This window comes from Heptranchias perlo, chromosome 3, assembly GCF_035084215.1.
Source record: "Heptranchias perlo isolate sHepPer1 chromosome 3, sHepPer1.hap1, whole genome shotgun sequence".
Taxonomy (NCBI): Eukaryota; Metazoa; Chordata; class Chondrichthyes; order Hexanchiformes; family Hexanchidae; genus Heptranchias; species Heptranchias perlo.
The window spans coordinates 120,392,736-120,407,825 of record NC_090327.1 but is presented as its reverse complement, the minus strand read 5'-3'; the positions used below and the strand labels follow the sequence as shown (position 1 = coordinate 120,407,825).

The 15,090-nt window shown below is 43.2% G+C and overlaps 1 protein-coding gene across 2 annotated transcripts in view; it reads left to right on the top strand.

Moving 5' to 3' along the window:
• LOC137319919 (septin-7) overlaps positions 1 to 15,090 on the top strand; it is a 116,843-nt gene that overhangs the window by 66,710 nt on the left and 35,043 nt on the right. For both annotated transcript variants that reach the window (XM_067981810.1, XM_067981807.1), the window contains exons 4-5: positions 4,336 to 4,470; positions 13,140 to 13,257. In XM_067981810.1, the coding sequence (XP_067837911.1) occupies positions 4,336 to 4,470; positions 13,140 to 13,257 (253 nt within the window). The remainder of the gene's footprint in view (positions 1 to 4,335; positions 4,471 to 13,139; positions 13,258 to 15,090) is intronic.

Sequence of the window (15,090 nt, the reverse complement as noted above, 5' to 3'; positions counted from 1 at the left end):
TAACCGCACAAATAGTTTTAGTCACTTAGTCTGTGTTGCAGAATGTCACAATTCACAAACATGGTAGGTTACTTGAGTACTCATATGGCTTTTAATGAGGAAAAGTACTGATGCAACCCTGTCTAAATGAATTACGGATACCCATAAGAGATTATTATAAAATTGTGCAGAATCTCTAGGATGTGCTTATCTCTCGAGAGCTTTAAGAAAACTTATTTTTCAAAAGTTAGACATTCGATCCCTGATCCCACCCTTTCATTCCATCGTCCTGTCTTCAGATCATGTACAATGAATGATGTCATCTTACAATGCACAGTCTAGAGCTGGATGAGGTATTCAGAATTGAGCATGGTTTAATTTTTTTTTTATTATTCGTTCATGGGATGTGGGCGTCGCTGGCGAGGCCAGCATTTATTGCCCATCCCTAATTGCCCTCAAGAAGGTGGTGGTGAGCCGCCGCCTTGAACCGCTGCAGTCCGTGTGGTGACGGTTCTCCCACAGTGCTGTTAGGAAGGGAGTTCCAGGATTTTGACCCAGCGACAATGAAGGAACGGTGATATATTTCCAAGTCGGGATGGGGTGTGACTTGGAGGGGAACATGCAGGTGCTGCTCTTGTCCTCCTCGCTGATAGAGGTCGTGGGTTTGGGAGGTGCTGTCGAAGAAGCCATGACTAGTTGCTACAGTGCATCCTGTGGATGGTGCACACTGCAGCCACAGTGCGCCGGTGGTGAAGGGAGTGAATGTTTAGGGTGGTGGATGGGGTGCCAATCAAGCGGGCTGCTTTATCTTGGATGGTGTCCAGCTTCTTGAGCGTTGTTGGAGCTGCACTCATCCAGGCAAGTGGAGAGTATTCCATCACACTCCTGACTTGTGCCTTGTAGATGGTGGAAAGGCTTTGGGGAGTCAGGAGGTGAGTCACTCGCCGTAGAATACCCAGCCTCTGACCTGCTCTTGTAGCCACAGTATTTATATGGCTGGTCCAGTTCAGTTTCTGGTCAATGGTGACCCCCAGGATGTTGATGGTGGGGGATTCGGCGATGGTAATGCCGTTGAATGTCAAGGGGAGGTGGTTAGACTCTCTCTTGTTGGAGATGGTCATTGCCTGGCACTTATCTGGCGCGAATGTTACTTGCCACTTATGAGCCCAAGCCTGGATGTTGTCCAGGTCTTGCTGCATGCGGGCTCGGACTGCTTCATTATCTGAGGGGTTGCGAATGGAACTGAACACTGTGCAGTTATCAGCGAACATCCCCATTTCTGACCTTATGATGGAGGGAAGGTCATTGATGAAGCAGCTGAAGATGGTTGGGCCTAGGACACTGCCCTGAGGAACTCCTGCAGCAATGCCCTGGGGCTGAGATGATTGGCCTCCAACAACCACTACCATCTTCCTTTGTGCTAGGTATGACTCCATCCACTGGAGAGTTTTCCCCGATTCCCATTGACTTCAATTTTACTAGGGCTCCTTGGTGCCACGCACGGTCAAATGCTGCCTTGTGTCAAGGGCAGTCACTCTCACCTCACCTCTGGAATTCAGCTCTTTTGTCCATGTTTGGACCAAGGCTGTAATGAGGTCTGGAGCCGAGTGGCCCTGACGGAAACCAAACTGAGCATCGGTGAGCAGGTTATTGGTGAGTAAGTACCGCTTGATAGCACTGTCGATGACACCTTCCATCACTTTGCTGATGATTGAGAGTAGACTGATGGGGCGGTAATTGGCCGGATTGGATTTGTCCTGCTTTTTGTGGACAGGACATACCTGGGCAATTTTCCACATTGTCGGGTAGATGCCAGTGTTGTAGCTGTACTGGAACAGCTTGGCTAGAGGCGCAGCTAGTTCTGGAACACAAGTCTTCAGCACTACAGCTGGGATGTTGTCGGGGCCCATAGCCTTTGCTGTATCCAGTGCACTCAGCCGTTTCTTGATATCACGTGGAGTGAATCGAATGGGCCGAAGACTGGCTTCCGTGATGGTGGGGATATCGGGAGGAGGCTGAGATGGATCATCCACTCGGCACTTCTGGCTGAAGATGGTTGCAAACGCTTAAGCCTTGTCTTTTGCACTCACGTGCTGGACTCCGCCATCATTGAGAATGGGGATGTTTGCAGAGCCTCCTCCTCCCGTTAGTTGTTTAATTGTCCACCACCATTCACGACTGGATGTGGCAGGACTGCAGAGCTTTGATCTGATCCGTTGGTTGTGGAATCGCTTAGCTCTGTCTATAGCATGTTGCTTCCGCTGTTTAGCATGCATGTAGTCCTGAGTTGTAGCTTCACCAGGTTGGTACCTCATTTTTAGGCACGCCTGGTGCTGCTCCTGGCATGCACTTCTACACTCCTCATTGCACCAGGGTTGATCCCCTGGCTTGTTGGTAATGCTAGAGTGAGGAATATGCCGGGCCATGAGGTTACAAATTGTGCTGGAATACAATTCTGCTGCTGATGGCCCACAGCGCCTCATGGATGCCCAATTTTGAGCTGCTAGATCTGTTCTGAATCTATCCCATTTAGCACGGTGGTAGTGCCACACAACACGTTGGATGGTGTCCTCAGTGCGAAGACGGGACTTCATCTCCACTAACTTAAGCTGTGTTAGTCGTGGCTCAGTTGGTAGCACTTTTGCTCTTTGAGTCAGAAGATTGAGCACATAATCCAGGCTGATACTGCAGTGCAGTACTGAGGGAATCCTGCACTGTTTGAGCTGCCATCTTTTGGATAAGACGTTAAACTGAGGCCATGCCTGCCCCCTCGGGTGGATGTAATAGATCCCATGGCACTATTTTGAAGAAGAGCAGGGGCGTTCTCCTGGTGTCTTGGCCAGTATTTATCCATCAGCCAATATTTAAAAAAAAAACAGACTATCTGGTCATTTATTTCATTGCTGTTTGTGGGAGCAAATTGGCTGCCATGTTTCCCACATTAGAACAGTGACTACACTTCAAAAAGTACTTCATTGGCTGTGAAGCGCTTTGCGGCGTCCTGAGGTTGTGAAAGGCGCTATATAAATGCAAGTTCTAAGTTGTATATAATACTTGAAGCTAAAAGCAGCTGCTTCAAGAAAATGGAATGTCACAGATAAATGGATTTCCAATCAGTTGTAGTAATGAGGATGAGTCTTGAACTACCTGGATCACAGTAGTATGTTGCTGCATCTTTGATATTCATTAGCAGAAAAAAAATCTTACCTTTTCTGACATGCAAGCTTGTAAATGTTGCAGGGCTTTCTCTGTACGTACAACGCCCATAATTTGTGACCTTAGTAATTTTGATTCATTTTGAGGAATTTGGACAGTACATACTATTCTAATTAGCTGCGTCTTGATGTTCACTCAAGTAACATGTTTTAAGGAACTAGTTATTATCTAAATTTGGCTGAAATAGAATATACAGTAATACATGTATTAATAATTGTTCAATATAAGTTGGAAGATGGATGCAATGTGTGTTTACAGCAATTTCTTTTAATTATGGAAACTGTATTTGAGTGGCACATAATTTGGGATGGTTGGGAAGAGAGCACATTTAGGTCAGTCTAAATCTCTTCAAAATGTGCAAATCCATTATCTTTTCAAGTACAATATGCATTCTTCCCCCTTGTAAAAATTATCACATGTAACAAGCATTTGGATTTTGGGATTCATTTCCAAAAGCAAAATAGTGTATGTTCATGCCTTGACCATTGCTCCATTTCAGTGTTTCTTACTTAACATTCAGTTGTGGGTAGTTAGCTTTTGAGTTTACCCTGTATGATTTTCAGGCTTTGTTGCTTTACAGCTTCCCTTTTCCATCAACTTTCATATTGCTTGTTGCATAGCTTTTTATATGGGGCTATTTTGGTATGCCTCCCCATTTATTTTTGTACTTGTATTCCTTTTGCTTCCATTTGCCTGCAGCCCTAGGCTGCCATTACAAGCAAGGGAGATTCATTTCTACCCCCTCTTCCTCCCTGCTTTCCTGGGGCTGGGAGATGCACAACCTCTGCTCAATACTTGCGTGTCTGACATGGCTGAGCATAATAGAATTTGAGCCAAATCATTTGTTGAAACTTGGAAACTTCTATATTTGCCTTGAGTTATTTTTTATTGTAGTTAATGTTGCAGTGTTTTTATTGTGTAGAAAAATCAAAATTAACAAGTCAAAATAAAAATTCAAGGCTGTATTTTGATTATTTTTTTAGAAAGCTATATACAGCCTAGGAAAAATGATACAACTATATTTCATAATTTTAATGTTAAGCAAAAATAAATGTGAATTGTATAACTAAAACTGCCTGTTTTCCTTCAGTATTTAAGACCTCTACTAACTGATCATTGCACTGCTCTTTGACTTTCCAGCTGGCAACCTGTCATTGATCACATCGACAGCAAATTCGAAGATTACCTTAATGCTGAGTCTCGTGTGAATCGGCGCCAAATGCCGGACAGCAGAGTCCATTGTTGTTTATACTTTATTGCTCCTTCAGGACATGGGTTGGTAAAAGATTTTGTACAATTACAACAACAGTAACAGGCTAAATGTTAACTAGTGTTGAATCCATTTTGGGTTGAGCTGTTATTGTGATGGAGTTCGGTGTTTAATGATCATCTTTACCACTGACTCTATTGAATCAATCAGTAATAAGCTCGTGAAATGTGTTTAATATTACATGGAAATCAGGACATGGAAACCAGCCCTACGACCCAACCAGTCTGTGTTGGTGTTTATCCTTCACATGAGCAGTATCCTAATCCCATGTACCTGGCCTGTTCTCATATCTCTCTCCTTCCTTTAGCCACCTATCTAACCTATTCTTAAATGTTGATATGGTCTCTGCTTTAATCACTAACTCTGCGAGTGCATTCCACAGCCTCACACCCTCTGTAAAACAGTTTCTGCTGCTCTCAATCCTAAATCTTTTATGTTTAATCTTATCTACTCTTTCCCCATCCCCCCCCCCCCCCAAATTCTGGACCCTCAACCTCTGGAAACAGTCTGTTTCTATTTCTTCTGTCCCATCCCTTCAAACAATTCTATCAAATCGTCCCTTATCTCCTCTGTTCAAAAGAAAATAGCCCCAATATTTCAAGTCTTTTTATGCATCTGTATTTCCTCATACCAAGCAAATCTGCACTGTAGCCTTTCTCCTGCCTCAGTGTCCATTTTATAGTGTTGAGCTGAAAACCGCACACAGTACTCCAACTGTGGTCTTACTGGGGTTTTATATAGAGTCACCATTACATCATAACTTACACTCCATACCCAGTATTCCATTAGCTTTTTCCATGATCTTATCCACTTGAGGTGCTGCATTTAATGTCTTGTGAACCTGAACTCCGCCCGCCCCACCCATCCCCTTGCTCTTCCACATCACCTAACTGGCCCCCATTCAATGTATCTGTATTACTTTTTATGTTTATGTTTATCTTAAATTGATACACTCTTCAGAAAAGCTTTTTTGGGGGAGGTGTGAGGAGACAAAGATATGTAATAGTTCACAAATCCATCATTTTGCTTTTGTGATGAACGATGCTCAAGTTGCCCATTACATGTGTTTTTACTCTGCCTTAATAGTATATTTGTTTACTTTCGGAAATCGTGATGTGAAGTACCGTTTTAATTTAAACCAGTGCCACCTACATTGTAAAGTTTCACGAAATGAACAAAATATTTCTGAATTTAATGAAAAACATAATTCATTGGATGAAGGATAGTATCCGACTGAAAACAAGGACATAAAAGGTAACCAAACTTAGTGGGAGGATAGAAGATTGGGAAGTCTTCAAAAGACAGCAAAAAGTAACTAAAGGATTGATTAAGAAAGGGAAGATAGATTATGAAAATAAATTAGCAAAAAATATAAAAACAGATAGCAAAAGTTTCTTTAGTTATATAAAGAAAAAGGGTGGCTAAGGCAAACGTAGGTCCCTTAGAGGATGAGAAAGGGAAATTAATGGTGGGAAACATGGAGATGGCAAAAATGCTGAACAAATATTTTGTTTCAGTCTTTACGGTAGAGGACACTAAGAATATCCCAACACTGGACAAATGGGGCTCTAGTGGGGGAGGAGCTAAATACGATTAAAATCACTAAGGAATTGGTACTCAGTAAATTAATGGGACTCCAGGCGGATAAACCCCCTGGACCTGATGGCTTACATCCTAGGGTCTTGAGGGAAGTGGCAGGAGGGATTGTGGATGCTTTGGTAATAATTTTCCAAAATTCTCTGGACTCGGCAAAGGTCCCGGCAGATTGGAAAACTGCTAATGTAACACCCTTATTTAAAAAGGGTAGTAGGCAGAAGGCTGGAAATTATAGACCAGTTAGCCTAACATCTGTGGTGGGTAAAATTTTGGAGTCTATTATTAAGGAGACAGTAGCGGAACATTTGGATAAACATAATTTAATAGGACAAAGTCAGCATGGCTTTACGAAGGGGAAGTCATGTCTGACAAATTTGCTTGAGTTCTTTGAGGACATAACGTACAGGGTGGATAAAGGGGAACCAGTGGACGTAGTGTATTTAGACTTCCAGAAGGCATTCGACAAGGTGCCACATAAAAGATTATTGCTCAAGACAAAGAATCACTGGATTGGGGGTAATATTCTGGCATGGGTGGAGGATTGGTTATCTAACAGGAAGCAGAGAGTTGGGATAAATGGTTCATTCTCGGACTGGCAACCAGTAGCCAGTGGTGTTCCGCAGGGGTCGGTGCTGGGTCCCCAACTCTTTACAATCTATATTAACGATTTGGAGGAGGGGACCGAGTGTAACATATCAAAGTTTGCAGATGATACAAAGATGGGAGGGAAAGTTGAGAGTGAGGAGGACATTAAAAAACCTACAAGGGGATATACAGGCTGGGTGAGTGGGCGGAGATTTGGCAGATGCAATATAATATTGGAAAATGTGAGGTTATGCACTTTGGCAGGAAAAATCGGAGAGCAAGTTATTATCTTAATGGCGAGAAACTGGAAAGTACTGCAGTACAAAGGGATCTGGGGGTCCTAGTGCAAGAAAATCAAAAAGTTAGTATGCAGGTGCAGCAGGTGATCAAGAAGGCCAACGGAATGTTGGCTTTTATTGCTAGGGGGATAGAATATAAAAACAGGGAGGTATTGCTGCAGTTATATAAGGTATTGGTGAGACCGCACCTGGAATACTGCATACAGTTTTGGTGTCCATACTTAAGAAAAGACATACTTGCTCTCGAGGCAGTACAAAGAAGGTTCACTCGGCTAATCCCGGGGATGAGGGGGTGGACATATGAGGAGAGGTTGAGTAGATTGGGACTCTACTCATTGGAGTTCAGAAGAATGAGAGGCGATCTTACTGAAACATATAAGATTGTGAAGGGGCTTGATCGGGTGGATGTGGTAAGGATGTTCCCAAGGATGGGTGAAACTAGAACGAGGGGGCATAATCTTAGAATAAGGGGCTGCTCTTTGAAAACTGAGATGAGGAGAAACTTCTTCACTCAGAGGGTAGTCGGTCTGTGGAATTTGCTGCCCCAGGAAGCTGTGGAAGCTACATCATTAAATAAATTTAAAACAGAAATAGATAGTTTCCTAGAAGTAAAGGGAATTGGGGGTTACGGGGAGCGGGCAGGAAATTGGACATGAATTTAGATTTGAGGTTAGGATCAGATCAGCCATGATCTTATTGAATGGCGGAGCAGGCACGAGGGGCCGATTGGCCTACTCCTGCTCCTATTTCTTATGATCTTATGAATTTTAGGCTTAGAAATTCAGTGCTGTTTTACATCTAAAAGTGACTGCTTTAATGTACACTGGAGTCTCTATCCAAAGCCAGAGGAACCAGTGGAAAATTTCACTATCAAGATATTGTTCCTTGGCCTTGCCCCATGCTCCTAGAAGCTCCTGTTCCATCCTGCCTGCATTACAGTTCCCAAAAGTCCTAAACCTGTTGCAGTGGTACCCTCCTACAGCACTGACTGTAGCACAGGTCTCTCGCTCTGCTCTGTCTGACAGCTCACAGAATTTTAGGCATTATTCTTGTAGCATTGGTGATGTTTTTAAATTTACTAGTGACATAAGCGCCTGTTCTTAGTACTGCTGTCTCATTGGTGGTGTATATACGAATGAGGGAGATATTTGAAGTGCGGAAGTTTCTTTACACCATTGAGATCGCCAGATTGAAACTAGCAGCATAGCAGTAGCTCAGACTGTTTTGCCCTGACCAAGTCAGAGGGGAGACTGATGCTGGAGTTACAGAATTGATGCGCCACGTTTAGCAATATAGATATTGTACAGCATGTGCTGTATGTGAAGGTAGCCTGGGAACCTGACCCTGGAATATTGGGGGAGAGCGGGACTGCTCCAAAATTATTTCAATACACGTACAATTGAGTTCAGTGAGGAGTGTGGAAAACCGTGCCAGCAGCAGCATCAGGCATACCTGAAAATGAGGTGCCAACCTGGTGAAGCTACAACACAGGACTACGTGCATGTTAAACTGCAGAAGCAGCATGATATAGACAGAGCTAAGCGACCCCACAACCATTGGATCAGATCAAAGCTCTGCAGTCCTGCCACATCCAGTCGTAAATGGTGGTGGACAATTAAACAACTAATGGGAGAAGGAGGCTCCGTGAACATCCCCATCCTCAATGACGTCGGAGCCCAGCATGTGAGTGACAAAAGACAAGGCTGAAGCGTTCACAACCACCTTCAGCCAGAAGGGCAGAGTGGATGACCTTTCTCGGCCTCCTCCCGAGATTCCCACCATCGCAGATGCCGGTTTTCAATCAATTCAATTCACTGCACGTGATATAAGAAATGGCTGAGTGCACTGGATACAGCAAGGGATACGGGCCCCGACAATATCCCGGCTGCAGTGCTGAAGACCTGTACTCCAGAACTAGCTGTGCAGTGCATCTACCCGACAATGTGGAAAATGCCAGGTATGTCCTGTCCATGAAAAGCAGGACAAATCCAATCCGGCCAATTACCGCTCCATCAGCCTGCTCTCAATCATCAGCAAAGTGACAGCACTGTCGATGACACCTTTCATCAAGTGGTGCTTACTCACCAATAACCTGCTCACCGATGCTCAGTTTGGGGTTCGCCGGGACCACTTGGCTCCAGACCTCGTTACAGCCTTGGTCCAAACATGGTCAAAAGAACTGAATTCCAGAGGTGAGGTGAGAGTGACTGCCCTTGACATCAAGGTAGCATTTGACCGAGTGTAGTACCAAGGGGCCCTAGTAGAAATGATCAATGGAGAGTTTTCCCCTGATCCCCAGTGACTGAAGTCATACCTGGCACAAAAGAAGATGGTTGTGGTTGTTGGAGGCCAATCATCTCAGCCCCAGGACATTGCTGCAGGAGTTCCTCAGGGCAGTGTCCTAGGCCCAACCATCTTCAGCTGATTCCTTAATGACCTTCCCTCCATCATGAGGTCAGAAGTGGCACTGTTCACTGCTGATTGCACAGTTCCATTCGCAACTCCTCAGATAATGAAATAGCCCATGCCCGCTTGCAGCAAGACCGGACAACATCCAGGCTTGGGCTGATAAGCGGCAAGTAACATTCGTTCCACACAAGTGCCAGACAATGACCATCTCCAACAAGAGAGTCTAACCACCTCCCCATGACATTCAATGGCATTACTATCGCCGAATCCCCCACCATCAACATCCTGGGGGTCACCATTGACCAGCCACATAAATACTTTGTGGCTACAAGAGCAAGTCTGAGGCTGGGTATTCTGCAGTGAGTGACTCACCTCCTGACTCCCCAAAGCCTTTCCACCACCTACAAGGCATAAATCAGGAGTGTGATGGAATACTCTCCACTTGCCTGGATGGGTGCAGCTCCAACAACATTAAAGCAGCTCGACACTGTCCAGGACAAAACAGTCCACTTGCTTGGCACCTTAAACATTCACTCCCTTCACCACCGGCACAGTGTGTACCATCTACGGGATGCACTGCAGCAACTTCTTTGGCAGCACCTCCCAAACCCGTGACCTCCACCATCTAAAGGACAAGGACACTACCATCCTGACTTGGATATATATCTGCTGTTCCTTCATCGTCGCTGGGTTTATAACCCTGGAACTCCCCACCAAGCACCACTGTGGGAGCACCTTCACCACACTGACTGCAGCAGTTCAAGAAAGCAGCCCACCACCATCTTCTCAAGGGCAGCTAGGAATGGGCAATAAATGCCACCCTTGCCAGTGACACCCACGTCCCGAGAATTAGTTTTTTTTTAAAAATCAGTGCAATTTGGTGTGTAGACCTAGGACCTTGCCAAAAGTGTGCATCAAGACTGCTTATTGCCAACATAGTTAAATCAATGAGGTTTTAATTTGATACACAACAATATTCCGATTCATTGGAATTCTCTTCTGTGCAATGCGTTGAAGCTAATTGTAGTACATGTACAGCAGCTGTGCCATTTATACAGGGAAAATGTTAAATTTATATGGTGTAATATTGTAGACAAATTAATACTGCCTCTCATCACCAAGATAGCTTCTTATCTCTTATTTGCCCCTGCTATGGTGGGTGTACAACTGGGAGTTGCAGCATATTTGTGCAGGAGTCTTCCACGCCATTTAGTACGACGTGAAAGAGTGGTCCGTTACTTGATAGAGTAAAGGTTATTTGAATTTAACCGCATTAAAAGTACGAGGGCCGTAAATTTTTTTTAGAAGGATTGGCGTGATACAAGTATAAAAATGTATTTTTTTTCCCATCTAATTTTCTTTACTTCTCTCCTGAAAACACCGAGGTCTGCTGGGATCTGGCAATCTTCCAGCACCTCTCCCACGTGGCCTTCCTTCATGTCTAAGCCGAGACACAGCGCTGTTGGGTAATTGCCCATGAAGTGCATTGCAGCCTAGTCTGCTTCTGTCCCTTGACATTATTGCACACTTTTCAGATGGGGTCACTTGGACAGCATTCAGAATAGGAGCTCTGGATGCTTGTTCCCGCCTGTAGCCCAGGAACAGAGGCTAAATGTGCCCGAGTTTCTGCTTACAGACTGTTTGACTCGAGCTCCAAATACACTGAATTGGCCAAACCTTTAACGTTGTGTCTCCAGGCTCCCCGGCCCTAGAGTGAAATTTTTCCTCTGGGTCTTGCAAAGGTCACATCAGGGGATTGTCACAATTTCTAGATCAGTCTTCCAATCCACATTGTTCTGTCCAAAGCTATATAAAAAATTCAGCATTACGGCAATCTTATTTGACACTTGAAGCTCTGCTTTCACCTCGTGCGCCTCCTCCCACCCTACTTCATCTAACTCTATCAGCATAACCTCTAGTTATACAGAGAGTGGCATGGTAACAGATGACAGCCATCCCCTTGATAACTGTTATCCATTACAAATGTACAGCACAGAAACAGGCCATTCGGCGTAACTGGTGAGTGCCGTTTTGTGCTCCACACAAGCCTCCTCCCACCCTACCTCATCTAACCCTATTGTCCACCCGCCCCTAAAATCGAAACATCAAATTCTTGGAGCTTGCCAGGCTCGTGATACTATAAATTTTCTCCCGAAGCTTCCACTTTCACATTGTTGCTGGAAATGAGAACCAGTAGAAAAGTGATGAATTGAGCTGAACAAAGTGACATGCAGCTTTGCCATACCTTCTGTTCTGTCTGCAATATGTACCATTTATATTTGCTAGTAATGTGTTAAATTTTATGTCCACATATTGTACATAATACAATTGACTACCAATTTGTTGAGATTGGCGCTTTCTCTGGCTTCAGATTTTCTTCACTTTTCCTATTAGTTTCATAATGGTTGCCAGTTTTGTATCATCAATAACTAAAGAATAATAGGACATGTTTTCAAATAATACTCCACTTCTGCAATAGAGTGTTGACCTTCTAACAAATTTGCACTGTAGTGCCTTAACTTGCTTCATTTTGATAGAAAACATTTTGTACTCTGCGGTTTCCTTTTCCATTCAGTTTAATGGTAACAAACTCCAGCTGGATTACTTATGGTTACATTCTGTTTGAACTTGAATGTCAAGTCAGGATATTATAACAAAGTGGAAGGCTGTTTTTCCTGCACCCAGCTTTATTCTGGGTCTTGCCCCTTTTTTTAAAGGTGGAGATGTGTTCGACCGGGACGTCCCTCTCACACTTACTCAAGTAACCATTTCTCATATATGCTGTGCCTGATGTCCCCATTTGGTGTCTGTAACCATGTGCTTCCAGCAGGGGCTATTAGATAATCGGGAGTGGGAGCGCCATAGGTTTTTGTTAGCCCAGAGCCACTGAATTTTAATGTTTAATGGGAGAATTGACCTCCTGGGATATTGAGGAAAATACCAGTAAGACTTGATAGCTCCTGGAGATATTCCTGAGGTCAAGGTACATCATAATCAACAATAACTACTGCCCATTTCAATAGGAATAAATCTTGGTCAAGTGGCTTTATTGTATTAGAATCATAGAATGGTTACAGCACAGAAGGAGGCCATTCGGCCCATCGAGCACGTGCCGGCTCTTTGTAAGAGCAATCCAGTTAGTCCCATTCCCCCACTCTCCCCTTAACCTTGCAAATTTTTTCCCTTCAAGTATTTATCCAATTCCTTTTTGAAAACCACGATTGAATCTGCTTCCACCCCCCTTTCAGGCAGCACATTCCAGATCATAACTATTTGCTGCGTAAAAAAAAGTTTTTCCTCATGTTGCCTTTGGTTCTTTTGCCAATCATCTTAATTAATTGCATTTCATTACATTACACAGGCAAAATACATTCTAAGTGGATTTTCTTTCCTGAAAGGGAATGATACCAAAAATTAGCCTGTATTCCGTCTTTGCTCTTCAGCGACTCACAATAGCTTTATTGCACGTCAATTAAGAGCGAAGGAGGCTACAGACTCCAAAACATTACCTGCTTGAAAAAAAATGATTTGGGTGGCTTGCCTTTAGGATTGCTTATAGTGCAGGCAAATGACCAATTCTGTGTTTAAGTTCTTGGGCAAACCTTAGCGTTTCACGTGTGGAATGTTCCATTAGGCAAGCTCCTTGATGTATGACATTTGTGGTGTAGCATGATATGATCAGCAGGTTCATCTGTTGCCTTTGATTTTCCATTTTGAAACTTAAGTTGAGGTGTTTACTTAATAAATTTTTAAAAGTTTGCTAACTTAGATGTTAATTTCCTCAGACTAAAGCCTTTGGATATTGAATTCATGAAGCGCCTACACGAAAAAGTTAATATCATTCCACTCATCGCCAAAGCAGACACCCTCACTCCAGAAGAATGCCAGCAGTTCAAGAGACAGGTGAGAAGAAAATGTCAAGTAGCTTTGAGAATATTGTTTGCTGTTCTAAGGCTTGATTGGGCATGTGGAATGAGTTTTTATAAAACTACATACTGCACGGTTAAGTCCCCACTGCTTATAACGGGCGGTTTGGTGTTAACATGATTTGCCCACTATAAGCAGGGGACGGTAAAACCAATTCATTATATAAAAACTGGTCACCACTGCCTCATGCTTAAGACTAACAGGCGAACATGTACAGTTTAAACAAAGCAAACTTAAAACACTAATATATTTTCATCCATCTTTATGTATCCAGATCAAGTAAGTTCAGAATGTGTGTTCCCGTCTACTAAAGCGCAAGGTTCTAGTGATTCAGATATTTAAAGCCCCGATATCGTCGTTTCTGCGACCGTGTAATCCAGTCTAACTCTGTATAGTTTCATGGAAATCCCCCGTGCTTTTAAAAAATGAACATTGCATGTTGTGAAGCGGTGTGTAAATCGGTAAGTACAGGGGATTAACAAGGCGCAAAGAACTTATTCAACGGCCCAAAATAGCTGGCATGCTTAATATGTTTTCTGGAATGATAGTGCAGAAGACGGCTATTCGGCCCATCATGCTTGTGCTGGCTCTTTGAAAGGGCTATCCATTAGTCCTGCTCTCTTGCTCTTTCCTTATAGCCCTGTAACATTTTTCCTTTTCAAATATATATCCAATTCCATTTTTTTGAAAGTTACTATTGAATTTGCATCCACCACACTTTCAGGCAGTGCATTCCAGATCATTACAACTCACTTTTTTTTAAAAAGGCTCCTCATTTCCCACCCCCACCCCTGCCAATTACCTTAAATCTGTTTCCTGCTAGTGGAAACATTTTCTTATTATTTATTTGATCTAAACCTTTCAGAATGTTGAACACCTATTAAATCTCCCCGTAACCTTCTCTGTTCTAAGGCGAACAACCCCAGCTTTTCTAGTCTCTCTACATAACTGAAGTCTATCATTCTGGTAAATCTCCTCTGCACCTCTCTAATGCTTAGTGTGGTGCCCAAAATTGGACACAATTCTGCAACTGAGGTCTAACCAGTGATTTGTAAAGGTTTATCATAACTTCCTTGCTCTTGTACTCTATGCCTCTATTTATAAATTGTAAACAATTTTACAACACCAAGTTATAGTCCAGCAATTTTATTTTAAATTCACAAGCTTTCGGAGGCTTCCTCCTTCCTCAGGTAAATGTTTATAAAGCCAAGGATCCCAAATGCTTTTTTTTTAAAACAGCTTTATCAACTTATCCTGCCACCTTCAAAGACTTGTGTATATATACCCCCAGGTCTCTGTTCCTGTGCCCCCTTTAAAATTCTACCATTTAGTTTATATTGGCTCTCCTCATTCTTCCTACCAAAAATGCATCATTAGACACTTCTGTACATTAAATTTCATCTGCCATGTGACTGCTCTTTTCACCAGTCTGTCTGTATCCTCCTCACTGTTTACTACATTTCCAAATTTAGTGTCATCTGCAAACTTTAAAATCATGCTCTCTATACTGGGTCATTAATATTTATTAAAAAGAGCAGGGGACACCACTGTATACTTCCCTCCAATCTGAAAAACAACCCTATACCACTGCTCTCTGCTTTCTGTCTCTTAGCTAATTTCGTATCCACCCTACCACCGCCCCTTTAATCCCATGGGCTTCAATCTTGATATCGAGTCCATTATGTGGCACTTTATCACACGCCTCCTGAAAGCCCATATACACATCAACTGCACTACCTTCATCAACCCTCTCCATTATTTCATCGAAGAACTCGATTAAATTTGTCAGATATGATTTGCAAGTGGAAA